Source organism: Theropithecus gelada, chromosome 9, assembly GCF_003255815.1.
Source record: "Theropithecus gelada isolate Dixy chromosome 9, Tgel_1.0, whole genome shotgun sequence".
In the NCBI taxonomy this organism is placed as follows: Eukaryota; Metazoa; Chordata; class Mammalia; order Primates; family Cercopithecidae; genus Theropithecus; species Theropithecus gelada.
The window spans coordinates 56,067,670-56,080,693 of NC_037677.1; the positions used below are offsets into that span (position 1 = coordinate 56,067,670).

Consider the following 13,024-nt stretch of genomic DNA (forward strand, 5'->3'; position numbering starts at 1 on the left):
TTGGGGTCGGAAATACCAAAAACCCGCGCCAAATTGTGTAAACCCTTTTTTATAAAAAAAAAAAAAAAAAAAAAAAAAAAAAAAAAATGTAGCCAGGTGTGGTCATACACACCTGTAATCCCAGCTACTCAGGAGGCTGAGGCAGGAGAATCACTTGAGCCTGGGAGGCAGAGGTTGCAGTGAGCCCACTGCACTCCAGCCTGGGTGACAGAGCAAGACCCTGTCTCCAATAAATAAATAAAATAAATAAATAGGCTGGGTACAGTGGCTCATGCCTGTAATCCCAGTACTTTGGGAGGCCAAGGTGGGTGGATCACCTGAGGTCAGGAGTTCGAGACCAGCTTGGCCAACATGGCGAAACCCCGTCTCTACTAAAAATACAAAAATTAGCTGGGCATAGTGGCGTGCACCTGTAGTTCCAGCTACTCGGGAGGCTGAGGCAGGAGAATCGCTTGAACCCGGGAGGTGGCGGTTGCAGTGAGCTGAAATCACGTCACTGCACTCCAGCCTGGGTGACAAAGTGAGACTCTGTCTCCAGAAAAACAAATAAAATAAATTTTAAAAAAAGCAAACAAATGCAAGAATTAAAAAAAAAATTAAAAAAAAAAGAAGCTGATTGTAAAGCACCAACCAAGCAGTAAGCAGTCTATGAGATGTGGAGGTCCCAATGTCAAGCAATGATTGTTTCTGCAGGAGACGTGAGAGGAAAGGGAGGACCCTTGAGAATGAGGAGACTCAAACCTGTTTTTGACAAATGAGAAGGGGCCCAAACCAAAGCAGAAGCCGACTGTATGTGAGCGCATGTGTCGGGCGGAGGAGAGGGATACACAGATTATATCCAGAGCATGGAAGGGCTCTCCTCAAAGACGAGCAGCTCTCTTTTTCTAAGACTGGAAGAAAGTAGGAAAGGTGGGTAAATGTACAGAGATGTCCTTAGGCAGCAGCAGAGTGAAGTGATAGGGTGATTTGTAAAATAAAGACCCCAGTCTTTGTCCTTCTCACCTCCCCACTGTGATGATTCGAGTTTGAGTTTCTTAGGACTGCCATAACCAATGACCACAAACTGGGTGGCTTAAAACAAGAACCACTGACTCCACTGCAGTTGTTTTATTGGCTCACACTTCTGAAGGTCAGAAGTCTGAAATCCAGGTGTTGCAGGGTTGGTTTCTTCTGGAGGCTCTCGGGGAGAATCTGTGCCGGCATCTCCCCTAGCTTCTGGTGGTGGCCACCCATTCTTCACATTCCTCAGCTTGTGGCCGCATCATTTCAGTCTCTGATCCATCTTCACGTGGCATATTCTCTGTGTCTCTGCATCCAAATTTCCCTATTCTAATAAGAACACCAGTCACCGGATGAGGACCTGCCCTAATCCAGTATGACCTCATGTGAACTTGATTACATCTGCAAAGACCCTATTCTAAATAAGTCACATTCACAGGTACTGGGAGTTAGACTTGAACATATCTTTTGGGGGAACACAATTCAAGCCACTACAAGGGTGTGCCCCAGAAGGTATAAAATGCTGCAGAAGTACAAGGTCACACGAAGGTCACTGGCTAAAGGAATCCTAAAATTGGTCCAGGTGGTGACTAACATCTGTAATCCCAGAACTTTGGGGGACCAAGGTGGGAGGATAACTTGAGCCCAGGAGTTCAAGACCAGCCTGGACAATGTGGCAAGACCCTGTGTCTACAAAATATTAGAAAAATTAGCCAGGTGTGGTGTCAAGCACCTGTGGTCCCAGCTACTTGGGAGGCTGAGGCAGGATAGTTGCCCGAGCCCAAGAAATTGAGGCTGCAGTGAGCTGTGTTTGCCTCATTGCAATCCAGCCTGGGTGAAAGAGAGAGACTCTGTCTTAAAAAATACGTTTTTTTGTTTGTTTGTTTGTTTGTTTTTTGAGACGGAGTCTTGCTCTGTCACCCAGGCTGGAGTGCAGTGGTGCAGTCTCAGCTCACTGCAACCTCCACCTCCCGAGTTCAAGCAATTCTCATGCCTCAGCCTCCCGAATAGCTGGGATTACAGGCATGCACCATCATGCCTGGCTAAATTTTTATATTTTTGGTAGAGACGGGGTTTTACCATGTTGGCCAGGCTGGTCTCCAACTCCTGAGCGCAGGCAATCCGCCTACCTCAGCCTCCCAAAGTGCTGGGATTACAGGTGTGAGCCAGTTCACCTGGCTAAAAAATATGCTTCTAATCATAAGCCAAATTAGTCCCCAACTTTTCCTCTTTTCCCCTTCCTCTACTTTCGCCTTCCTTCCTTCACCTAGCTTTCTAGTTCATCCAGCTAAGAATACAAGTGCCAGGTGAAAGGTGCCTGAAAGGTGACTGCCTTGCAGATGATTTAAGCTCTGGAGTTGCCCAAAGGGAACTGGCAGCCAGAAAGAAGAACTGTATCTCAGGAGCAGGAGTGGGAGGGAAGAGTCAGGGAGCCTGTCTGGAACCCTGATACTGTGCAATGGCCAGCCTTCCACTCCCTTAAACCCTTGCTTAGCCATAGAGGGTCAGACTACCGGAGCAGGAAGGTATCTTTAAATAGTTCAGTTCTGCCATATTGGGGTCCATCTGGAGGCCTTAAAGAACTTGATAACTCTATGGACCTCTTGCCAGTAAAATACATAAATGTTCACAAAAAAGTTGAGATCATGTCAAAAGCTTCATTGACATCCTTAAGCTTATTCATGAAGCCAAGGCTAAGAACCCCTCATCTAATACATTCTCCCTGCACCATTTCTCCTGAGGACAAAACACATCGGCAAGGGTTATTGCTTTGTTCCACCTTGTGCAGCTGCTCAGAGGGGAGTCCAAATCCAAAGTGCAAATTCTGATACTCTTGTTCTTTCTACCATATAATGAGTTCGTTTCCATAAATAAAAACGACTTCTCCCCTTGAAGAAGCAGACTAAGAAGACGCTGCTTTTTGAGGGAAGAGGGGAGGCATGTGGCTGGGACTGGCAGTGTGGGTAGACAAAGTGGCCCCCACCCCCAGCGAGATCCACTCATTCCATCGCAGATGTTTTAAATGGACAGAGGAGCACTGCGGGGTCACTGAGCGCAGTCAGGGTTCTAGCTTTGAAGGACCTTGTCCTGCAGTCAGGGAGGTAAGCAGTATGTGTCCACAAACGGCTGGGCTGTCGTGGAAGAGGAGACATTCTTGGGCTTTAAGGGGGACTGCAGACCCTTTCCAGGTCATCAAAGGAAGCAAGGTAGTCCGCTGATTTGTCTCCCTCTGAGACATTTAGGGGGAGAGCGCCCCACTTGCCAGAATGACCAAGGACTGCACCGCAGATGCCCACCTTTCTCTTCCTCATCCAGCGACACACCCTCCTGCCAACATCCCAACTCCTTTAGACTCTGGCAGCAGCTCTTCTCAAATGCTGGCGCGGGGAACGGCCTATTTACCGCAGTTGAGGCGATTTTATTGGGAAATTCTCCACTTAGGTGCTCCTTGGAGAGGAAAAGCCTCATGGATTCGGCGGAGGTGGTAATCTGGAGATGTCCAAATTTAGGGGAAATCTTCCCCACCATTTGTCTCCAGGCTTTAATTTGGAGTTCTCAGTTTAGGACCCACTGGATTGGGGGCAAGATTTGTATGAGGGGGTCTCCAGCAGCTTGTGGGCTGGCCGCGTGCCCGGCCTGACTCCGCGTCCCCCACCTCCGGCTGCGCCTGGGCCTCGGGGGACCGGGAACCAGCCGGCGCCGCGTCCCCGCCTAGCGGGCGGGCCGGGGGCGGGGACCCCTCCCCTCTGCCCGTCCCCCCCTCCGCCCGTCCCCTTCTCCGCTGCTGCCACCTCCCGGAGGGACGGCCTGGGGAGGGGAGAGAGGAGGGACCGGCCGGCGGCGGCGGGGCTGGGGCTATGGCGGAGCGGACGGCGGCTGCGGGGCCCCGGTGAGCCGGACCGGGGTGCACGGGGGCCGAGGCAGCCTCCGAGCCGGGTCGGAGCCGTCGGGGGCCCGGGGAACACTGCCCAGGCGACTTTCTCCCGGGAGTTGTAGTCTCGCTCGGGGGGCGGCACGCGGCCCGGCTTTCGGGGCGAGTTTTCTCGCGGGGCGGGCGGCGCGCGCGGAGGCTGAGGGGGAGGGGGAGCATGCCCGGCTGGAGCCCGGCCTCGGGGCGCGCCCCGGCCGCCGTCCCCACCTCCGCCTCCTCCTTCTCCTCCTGCGTCTCCTCCTCCTCCTCTTCCAGTCCCGCCGCCGCGGCAGCCAACATGGCTGCGCTCCGGAGCCCGGGAGGCGGCCGCTGCTGAGCGCCGCCCGCCGCCCCGGGCCCCCAGCCCGCCCAGGCCCCGGCCCCAGCCCATGGCTCCCGCCGCCTCGCGGCTCCCGGCGCGCTAGGGCTGCTGCCGAGGCGCTCGCCCGCCCGCCCGCCGGCCTCGGGGGGCCCGGGAGGCGTCCGGCGGGGCGGGGCGGCGCAGCCCGCCACCATGGAGCCCCAGCGCCGGGAGCTGCTAGCCCAGTGTCAGCAGAGCCTGGCCCAGGCCATGACGGAGGTGGAAGCCGTGCTCGGGCTGCTCGAGGCCGCGGGAGCTCTCAGTCCCGGCGAGCGGCGGCAGCTGGACGAGGAGGCGGGAGGCGCCAAGGCGGAGCTGCTGCTCAAGCTGCTCCTGGCCAAGGAGCGGGACCACTTCCAGGACCTGCGGGCGGCGCTGGAGAAGACGCAGCCTCACCTGCTGCCCATTCTCTACCTGAACGGCGTCGTCGGGCCGCCGCAGCCCGCGGAAGGAGCGGGTGAGTGGCAGACCCTCGGCCCCCGCCTCTGGGACGCGCCCTCCGCTTCTCCCTCCTGCTGGCGGTGGGGGACCTCGCCGGGGCCGCCACTCCACCTGGCGATGGCCTTGGTGGACTCGTTCCTCTAGCCCAGCTGGGGGGGCGGCGGTGCGCGGACCCCAAAGTCCCGCCGCCTCCCCAAGTCCCGCCGTTCGCTGTGAACAATGCCCCCAGCTGAAGGCCTTCACCCTCAGGTGCCTGGGCGGCAGGGTCCCCGGGGGCCACCAGGTCCAGTAGCGGGTAGGGGGTACCTCGAAGGATGTTCATCAGTCCCTTTTCTGAGGCTCCTAACCACCCGCTAGTCTTTTGGGACCCTGTGCTAGCCTTTAACCAAGGATAACGTCTAAAAGAATGGGACCTGGGCCAGGACCCATACTCTTAAATTTTGGTGCCTGCCATCCTGTGCCGGGGCCACCGCTGCCTTTTCATTTTCTGGCTGTCCCAGCTCCCTTTCCTCTGCTCAGAGCCCAGTCTCGCCCGGACTTGTGGCTGATTGTGCACAATGCCTGCCTAGGTTTCTTTGGAAACTGTGGGCCCTGAAAAGTTGGGGAAGTTGCATTGCACCATGGGAAAATCCTAGTAGTGGCTGTTGGGGCTAAGTTCCCTTCCTGAGAGCACCGAGCTGCTTAAGGAGGAAGGCTGGTGACTGGTTCCCTTGGGGGTGCCTTTTGGAACCCCTGTGTCCTTGGTCTTGGGGATGACTGATTTGTAAGTGTGTGTTTCGGGGCAAGAACGGATACTGGCGGGAGTTTCTGACAAGTGGTAGGCTTGTCCTGGTCTGGTCGCGGAGTGTGGAAGCCAGCCTTTCAGACAAGGCAGGTGGAGGAAGAAGACATGGCACTGAGGGAGGAAGAGAACAAGCATTTATTGAGCATCTATTATTGTGGCAGGCACTCTGCCTTGTCACGTTCAGTTGTCGTTGCCACTATGTGAGCTTTCTATTATTCTTTGCCAGAGAGAAAACTCTGACTTGGAGTGGTTAAAATGCCCAGAAAGTATTGGGGACCAGGAATTTTGAATTATAACCTATTGTTTGAACTTGTTCAGAGCCAGGAAACAAAGTGCCATCTTTCTAGGTCTTGTCCTTGTTTTAACAGTGAATCGATAGGTACAGTAAAAATAAATAAAGATATATGTATAAAAGAAAAACAAGTGAACCGAGAGGGCTGAGAAATTGCCCTTAGCAACTTGAAGGTCAAAGGCTGATGGGACCCGTTTATTTGGCTGTTAAAAGCTCCACTTATTAAGGGAATGATTTTATAAGCCGTTCCTGGTAACAGCTCTCTTATATTGGCCATCTTAACCTCACTTTTTATAGCTGCAGGAAACTGGCAAAGAGACTAAACTGCTGGCCACACAGCAGGTCATTTCATTGGTGGTCCTCCTGTCTCCACTTTGAGCTTCTGACTTGCATCTCTGTCCGTCAAACCTGCATTCTTTCCCCCCAGTTGTGGTCATGTCAGAGTTGCTGGGCAAACCTAATCCTTTCCTGGGATAGTGTTTTGGGAGATGCTAGGAAGGGACTGTCAGATGTGGCCATGAGGACAAGGACAGAGGGGATCCCAACAAAGTAATTTTTTCTTTTTAATTGTATCTGTGTATCTAATCTATCTCTGAAGGAAGAAGTTAAGATCTGTTTCTGGAAGTCTTTCCTAGGAAGCACAGAAGTTAAGAGTACAGGCTAGAAGTCTGCGTTTGGAAGCATGTGAATCAATGCTCACCTTAATCTCTGAGAATAGATTGATTGATGGATCAATTGCCATTAATTAGGTCTCATCCTTTCCGTGCCTGGTGGAGAATGTGGGGCCTCATGGGGCTGAAGTTCTAGGAGCTAGTCGTGACCTCTAAGGAAGGCAGAGATTAGGGTTTGGATTTTATCCCCTCAGGCATTGATTTCAGACCCCAGTTTTACCACAATGCAGAGTTCTGTGACTTTGGAGAGGGTCATGAAATCCTTAGAAAAATAATTTTCAAGGAGAAGTTAAGTTCATTTTATTTAATACATTAAAAAAAAGTTGGCTGGATGTGGTGGCTCATGCCTGTAATCCCAGCACTTTGGGAGGCTGAGGCAGGCAGATCACTTAAGGCCAGGAGTTCGAGACCAGCCTGGCCAACATGGTGAAACCCCGTTTGTACTAAAAATACAAAAATTAGCTGGGCGTGGTGGCGGGCGCCTGTAGTCCCAGCTACTTGGGAGGCTGAAGCAGGAGAATCACTTGACTCTGGGAAGTGGAGGTTGCAGTGAGCCGACATGGTGCCACTGCATTCCAGCCTGGGTGACAGAGCAAGACTCCGTCTCAAGAAAAAGAAAGAAAAAAGTTAGGACAGCATTTGGTATGGCAAGATGCCACCTGAAGCCCCTGGGGGAGAGGGTGACATGGTGTGTCAGCAAACAGTGGCGTGTTGGGGGCTTTTTTTTTTTTTTTTGAGACAGGGTCTCACTGTGTCACCCAGGCTGGAGTGCAGTGGCACAGTCTCGGCTCACTGCAGCCTCTGCCTCCCAGTCTCAAGCCATCCTCCTGCCTCAGCCCCCCCAAGTAGCTGGGACCACAGGAACATGCCACCACACCAGCTAATTTTTGTATATTTTGCAGAGATGGGGTTTCTCCATGTTGTCCAGGATGGTCTCGAACTCCTGAGTTCAAGCGACCTGCTTGCCTCTGCCTCCCAAAAGTGTTGGGACTACAGGAGTGAGCCACTGCCCCTGGGGTGGGGGGGGGGGGGCTCCTTTGTGAACGGTGAATTGCTGTGTTACAGGTCTCCAGTTTTTCGCTTTTTTTTCTTTTAGCTAGGAAGTGTTTCTTATGGTCAAAGCTCAGTGCATGAGAGTGGCTCTGGCTGAAGGAATGGAAGTCTTCTTCCTTGAGGAGTCATAGTCAGGAAAATCTAGCACTTGGTCCTGCCTCCTTCCACTCCTGAGTGATTTCCACTCTGTGCTCTGGGCGGCAGCTCTGGGTGTGAATTGGCCTCAGTTCGAGGCCATTGCGGAGCCTGAGAGAGGAACCAGCTGGCTCCCTAGGATCCTTAGCATCAATGGGTGCTGCTTTGGCACCGTCTCTCTGGAGCTTCCTTGATGGACACCTTGTGTGGGCTCCTGGTCCAGAGTACCCATCCCCCACTGGCACTTGGGTGCTGAGGGAGTCTGCATTGGCAGCAGCCTACCACGTGGGGCCTAGAACTGGAAGGAAACTGGGGAGGACACATGCCTGGGTGCTGGTGGGCAGGTGAGCAAACCCAACCCATCGGGGCAACTCTTGCTGAGTTAGATCCCCAAACATTCATAACCCACCATGCTCAGGCCTGGGGGTGTGGAGCGACTAGGAGACACACAGTGTTGTGGTCAGGATCTTGTGTCCTATCTTCATATCTCATTGACTCCGTGGCAGCCCCAGGGAGATGAGTGGTGTCTTATGATCTTCATGTCATTTAGTTCCAGGGCCCTGTCTGTAAGGAAGAAGTCACAGTGCAGAAAAGTGCCGGAGTCAAGGCCAAGCCCAGTGCTCCTGATTCCTTGTCTAGGGGTGGTTTTTCCTGTTCCCTGGTTAGGCCTTCCCACTACAACTTCAGGACATTTCCAGTCACTGGGGGACTCTGAAATTACGTAGCTTTCTCTTGTCCTGGATTTGATATGTAGATCTGTAGGGAACAAGTGAATACCTTTGCCCCAGCTGGTGGTAGGGGGAGGACAGAATTGTTTACTTCTGAGTGGCTCAGTTGGGTCTCTTGTTTTTCCCAGTAACCGAGTCTAGCGTGGTCACTTGGAGCCCCATGCAGTCCTTTGTTTTTTCTCTTTGATTCAGGGAAACACCTGGGTTTTTTCCCTTGAGGATTCTCAACTCCATGCCCCTGGAGTGAGCCTCAGTATCTTCATCTGTAAGATGGGCTAATGGTGCTACACTGCCTGCCTCTGTCACCAGGTGGGGCTGGGGTATAGATAGGGGCCGGGGTACACAGGATATAATTCTAGCCCGTAGCTTGCCACCTTGTTGGGGGAATGGGACACTCATGAGAGTGACATTATGAGACAGATCAACTGATACAGATGCACAAATAGGCTTTTTCTTGTATTAAAAACTCGATATGCTACATACTTTCCCCAGATACTCTCATTCACCTCTAGTGGCTTTCATTACCATCTAAATGTGGGACTCCTCAAGTCATTCCCACCAGGCCTCTCTTGGGAGGCAGAAATGGCAGAACTCGGTGAGTGCCCGCTGGACCTCTCCCGTGCTCAGTGCCTAATGTTTCCTTCTCGTTCCCACTCCCCACACCTCCTGTGCCTCCTCTTTACTTTCTTAGTGAACTGACTCACTTGCTTCATCAAACAAGAGAGTGGAGCCCGCAGCATCTGCTGGAGAAGCTGAGGAGAGCTTCGCGAATGTGCTGGGACTTGGTGTTGAAGCGAAGCTCTGAATGCCTGGAGGGATGGAGGGAGGACGTGTGGGCAGCAGAGGCTGAGCTGTAGAGAGGAGCCGTGTGTTTACCCAGCCTGAGCAGAGCAGGGCATTGGCCTTGGCTCTGGGTGGAACGGAGATGGGGATGCAGAGGTAATCTGGAGGACCTTGATGGCTAGGCTGAGGGGGGGTTTGAATTTAGGCATTGTACACTGTCAGAAGTTAGAGCTGGAAGTTTTTTTTTTTTTTTTTTCTCCCAAGGAAATAACCCTGCCAGGCTTTTCCAGTGGGACTAGTGCAGTTGGGTGCTGATTGTCAGGTGTAGGTTATTTATTATTCAGTAGAGGTTGCCTGGGCCTTTTGTTCTCTCTCTACTTCCTTCAGGTACCAGCCACCTTTTCTTCATCCCCTCTACCCTGGAGGGTCAGCAGGGCAAGGGATATAAGTAAAAGCTCCAGCTGTTGTAGTTTTTCTTTTGGTTCTTTTGTTTGTTTATTTACTTATTTTTTTAGACACAGTGGAGTGCAGTGGTGCAATCATAGCTCACTGCAGCCTCAAACTCCTGAGCTCAAGCCATCCTCCTGCCTCAGCCTCCTTAGCAGCTGAGATTACAGGTACACCCTGCATGGCTAATTTAGGTTGTTTTGTGTTACTTGAGAGGAAGTGGCAGAGGCATTTGAAATTAATGGGTGAGAAGAGATTTCTAAGTGAAGGGCAGATTTTATCTGTATCATTTCAGGGAACCTTTATTGCAAAATGATAGAAACTTAGCTCAGACCATCTTAGGTAGAAAAAGAGAAATATATTGACTTAGAATATTCCACAACCTTTGCATGGATGGTGGAAACTGGCCTTTGGGACATTTGACCTCTTGGATCGATGCTATGGGCTTTTCCCACGGGTCTGAACATGACTTCAGGCCCCTCTGTTCGTGTTCACAGCCCCTGACCAGGGAAGAAAGGGAGCTCTATCCAGTCAGCCCAGGGAAACCTCATGGGAGGATTCTGATTGGTCTGGCCAGCGTTATGTGTCTGTGTGAGTCCCGGAGACTGTGGCCAGGGCTAGAGGACTAAGACTGGCTCAGCTTTGGCCCTGTGCCCAGCAGTGGAACCACAGGGTAAGATGATGGGCTACTATGATTGGCAGCCCATTCCAATACTATGTGGGTTTTTTAGTGAGGCAGAGCAGTTGTGTAAAGGAAGACAAGCAGGAGCGATGTTGCGCAGGTAAAAGAGCAGATGAATGTCCACTCCAAGCATTGCCACCTTTGTGCGATAATACAGTTAGCACACGCCGTCATTGCTGGAGTGGGACGGTGGGTCTAGGTAGTGATGATCAGACTTTACAAGGTTTTAGACCTTGAGCAAGGTTTTTAATCCTTGTGAGCTTATCTCCTCTACAAAGTAATGAAAACACTAACTACTTCATTGTGCTGTTTGACAATCTATGGTAAGAAAAGTGGAAGAGCATTTTGTTACCCTGAGCAATATAGCACAACAGTGACAGTAGTAGACAGCAACTAACCTTAGAGCCAGAAAACTGGGAATCTCCTGGTGTTTCTGAGGTTCTGTGGGAGCTCCTTGTATACTATGCCAAGCAGGTGTCAGAGCTGTCCTCCCTGAACCAAATTTGCTATTATAGTCCTCATTCCCAGAATAGAGCCTGGTACAAGATGGGTGTGCAATAACTTTTTGTTGAACGAATGAATAGTCAGCTGTGTGTAAAGTGAATGATGTATCCTTGTCCAGATCCTCTTCAAATATACATGCAGATTCCTAAGTGGTGACCTCATGGTGGCAGAGGCTGTGGGAGAGGAGGAAGGCTTGAACAAGCCCCAGATGTACACATGGATATCACCGCCCACGGTATGTCTGTGATGGAAGCAGGTGGTGTGACATTGATGTCTGAAGTCCCCAAGGTTGCCCATCAGGTACTGGCGGTGTGGGGCTGGCTGCCAGGAGCCATGTGGAGCACCCACACTGGCTGTTGTAAGAGTAGAGAGTCATTCCCTTTCTACACATAGAATTTGAATGTCAACTTGATGTCCTCAAAAGAATACTGAGGAACTTTTCTTTAAAAAAAAAAAAAAAAAAAAAAAAAGCCCTGAACCGGAGATCTGCTCGTAACTGCAAAATCTTGACCTTGGCAGAGCCTTTTAGCTTCCTGGTGCTTGTTTTTTTTTTTTTTTTCCCCCAGTTCAACAGTCAAAACAGAAGAGGTTGAGCATTGACGGGGGACTTGCTCATTCCTGTGGGGTTTTGAGCACTTCCCAGGTGCCATTTGGTCCAAGGAGGTTGGGTGATTGAGTTGGACTCGATTTTGGGGGCCCTTCCAGCTCTACATCAGGATTGCTGTTAATCTGATTTAATGTTAGTGTTGAGTAGTTTTTGATACTCTGGCTTTCCATTTCCTGGAAAAGTAAGCAGAGTAGGATAAATATTTTGTCTCAGTTTTTTTTTTTTTTTTTTTTTTGAGATGGAGCCTTAGTCTGTCACCCAGGCTGGAGTGCAGTGATGCAATCTCAGCTCACTGAAACCTCTGCCTCCCAGGTTCAAGTGATTCTCTTGTCTCAGCTTCCTGAGTAGCTGGGATTACAGGTGCGCACCACCACCCCCAGCTAATTTTTGTATTTTTAGTAGAGGCGGGGTTTTGCCATCTTGGCCAGGCTGGTCCGGAACTCCTGACCTCAGGTGATCCGCCTGCCTCAGCCTCCCAGAATGCTGAGATTATAGGCATGAGCCACCGCTGCTGGCCATTGTCTCAGTTTTTTTTGTCCCACCTCATTTCAACCACCTGTATGTTCTGCCTTGTGTGAGGGGGCTCTACAGTCATTTCCTGAAACCCTGGGAAGGTGTGAGCCACAGAAGTAGCAGACGTAGAGAAAGAGGGCTGAGCTGCGTGTTGGCCTGGCTAGTAGGGATGCTATGTGTGTTCAGCAGGGAAGAATCTTAAATGGGATTGTGCTGGGGGAAATTGGATTTTTTTTCGCCTTTTACCTGGGATAGATTGCATACCTCTGAACTGTATATCTCTATTGATCTTTTTGAGACTGCATTCCACAAAAGAGCTACAGAAGCATTTTAAACCAAACAGAGATGGTTGGAGTGTCCCATGTTGGCAGTCTATCCCTCTAAACCCTTGGTGGATAATTCCTAGTTGACTGTTGACCTTGACGTTCATTTCACACTTCAAAAAGGCTCATAACCCATTTACTTTGAGGATTTAAACAAAATTGTGATAATAATTTACATAACATGAAATTTACCATTTAAACCTTTTTTTTTTTTTTTTTTTGATACGGAGTCTCACTCTGGCGCCCAGGCTGGAGTACAGTAGCGTGATCTCGGCTCACTGCAAGCTCTGCCTCCCCAGTTTCAGAAATTCTCCTGCCTCAGCCTCCCGAGTGGCTGGGACTACGGGCATGTGCCACCACGCCTGGCTAATTTTTTTGTATTTTTAGTAGAGACAAGGTTTCCCCATGTTGGCCGGGCTGATCTTGAACTCCTCTCTTCAAATGATCTGCCCGCCTTGGCCTCCCAAAGTGCTGGGATTACAGGCGTGAGCCACTGCACCCGGCCAGCATTAAGTATTTTTACACTGTTGTGCAAACATCAACACCATCCATCCCTAGAAGTTTTTCATCTTGCAAAATCGAAACTCTACCTTTTGAATAATAACTCTACATGGCCTCCTAGGCCTTGACAGTCACCATTATATGAATACTTTCTGTCTGTTCGTTTCTTTCTTTCTTTCTTTCTTTCTTTCTTTCTTTCTTTCTTTCTTTCTTTCTTTCTTTCTTTCTTTCTTTCTTTCCTTCCTTCTTTCTTTCTTTCTTTCTTTCTTTCTTTCCTTTCTTTCTTTCT

At 50.8% G+C, this 13,024-nt stretch overlaps 2 protein-coding genes and 1 pseudogene across 2 annotated transcripts in view; 1 reads left to right on the plus strand and 2 right to left on the minus strand.

The window, feature by feature from the left end:
* The window catches only part of LOC112631044, a 30,208-nt pseudogene extending 26,740 nt beyond the window's left edge, over positions 1–3,468 (minus strand).
* On the minus strand, positions 1,093–4,426 carry LOC112631045 (basic proline-rich protein-like). The gene has a single exon (XM_025395545.1). The coding sequence runs from the start codon at positions 4,424–4,426 to the stop codon at positions 3,542–3,544; it is 885 nt and encodes a 294-aa protein (XP_025251330.1). The 3' UTR covers positions 1,093–3,541.
* Positions 4,330–13,024, plus strand: part of DLG5 (discs large MAGUK scaffold protein 5) — a 134,224-nt gene continuing 125,529 nt past the window's right edge. Inside the window, exon 1 of the mRNA XM_025396339.1 lies at positions 4,330–4,728. Within this exon, the coding sequence (XP_025252124.1) occupies positions 4,425–4,728 (304 nt within the window). The 5' untranslated portion in view covers positions 4,330–4,424. The remainder of the gene's footprint in view (positions 4,729–13,024) is intronic.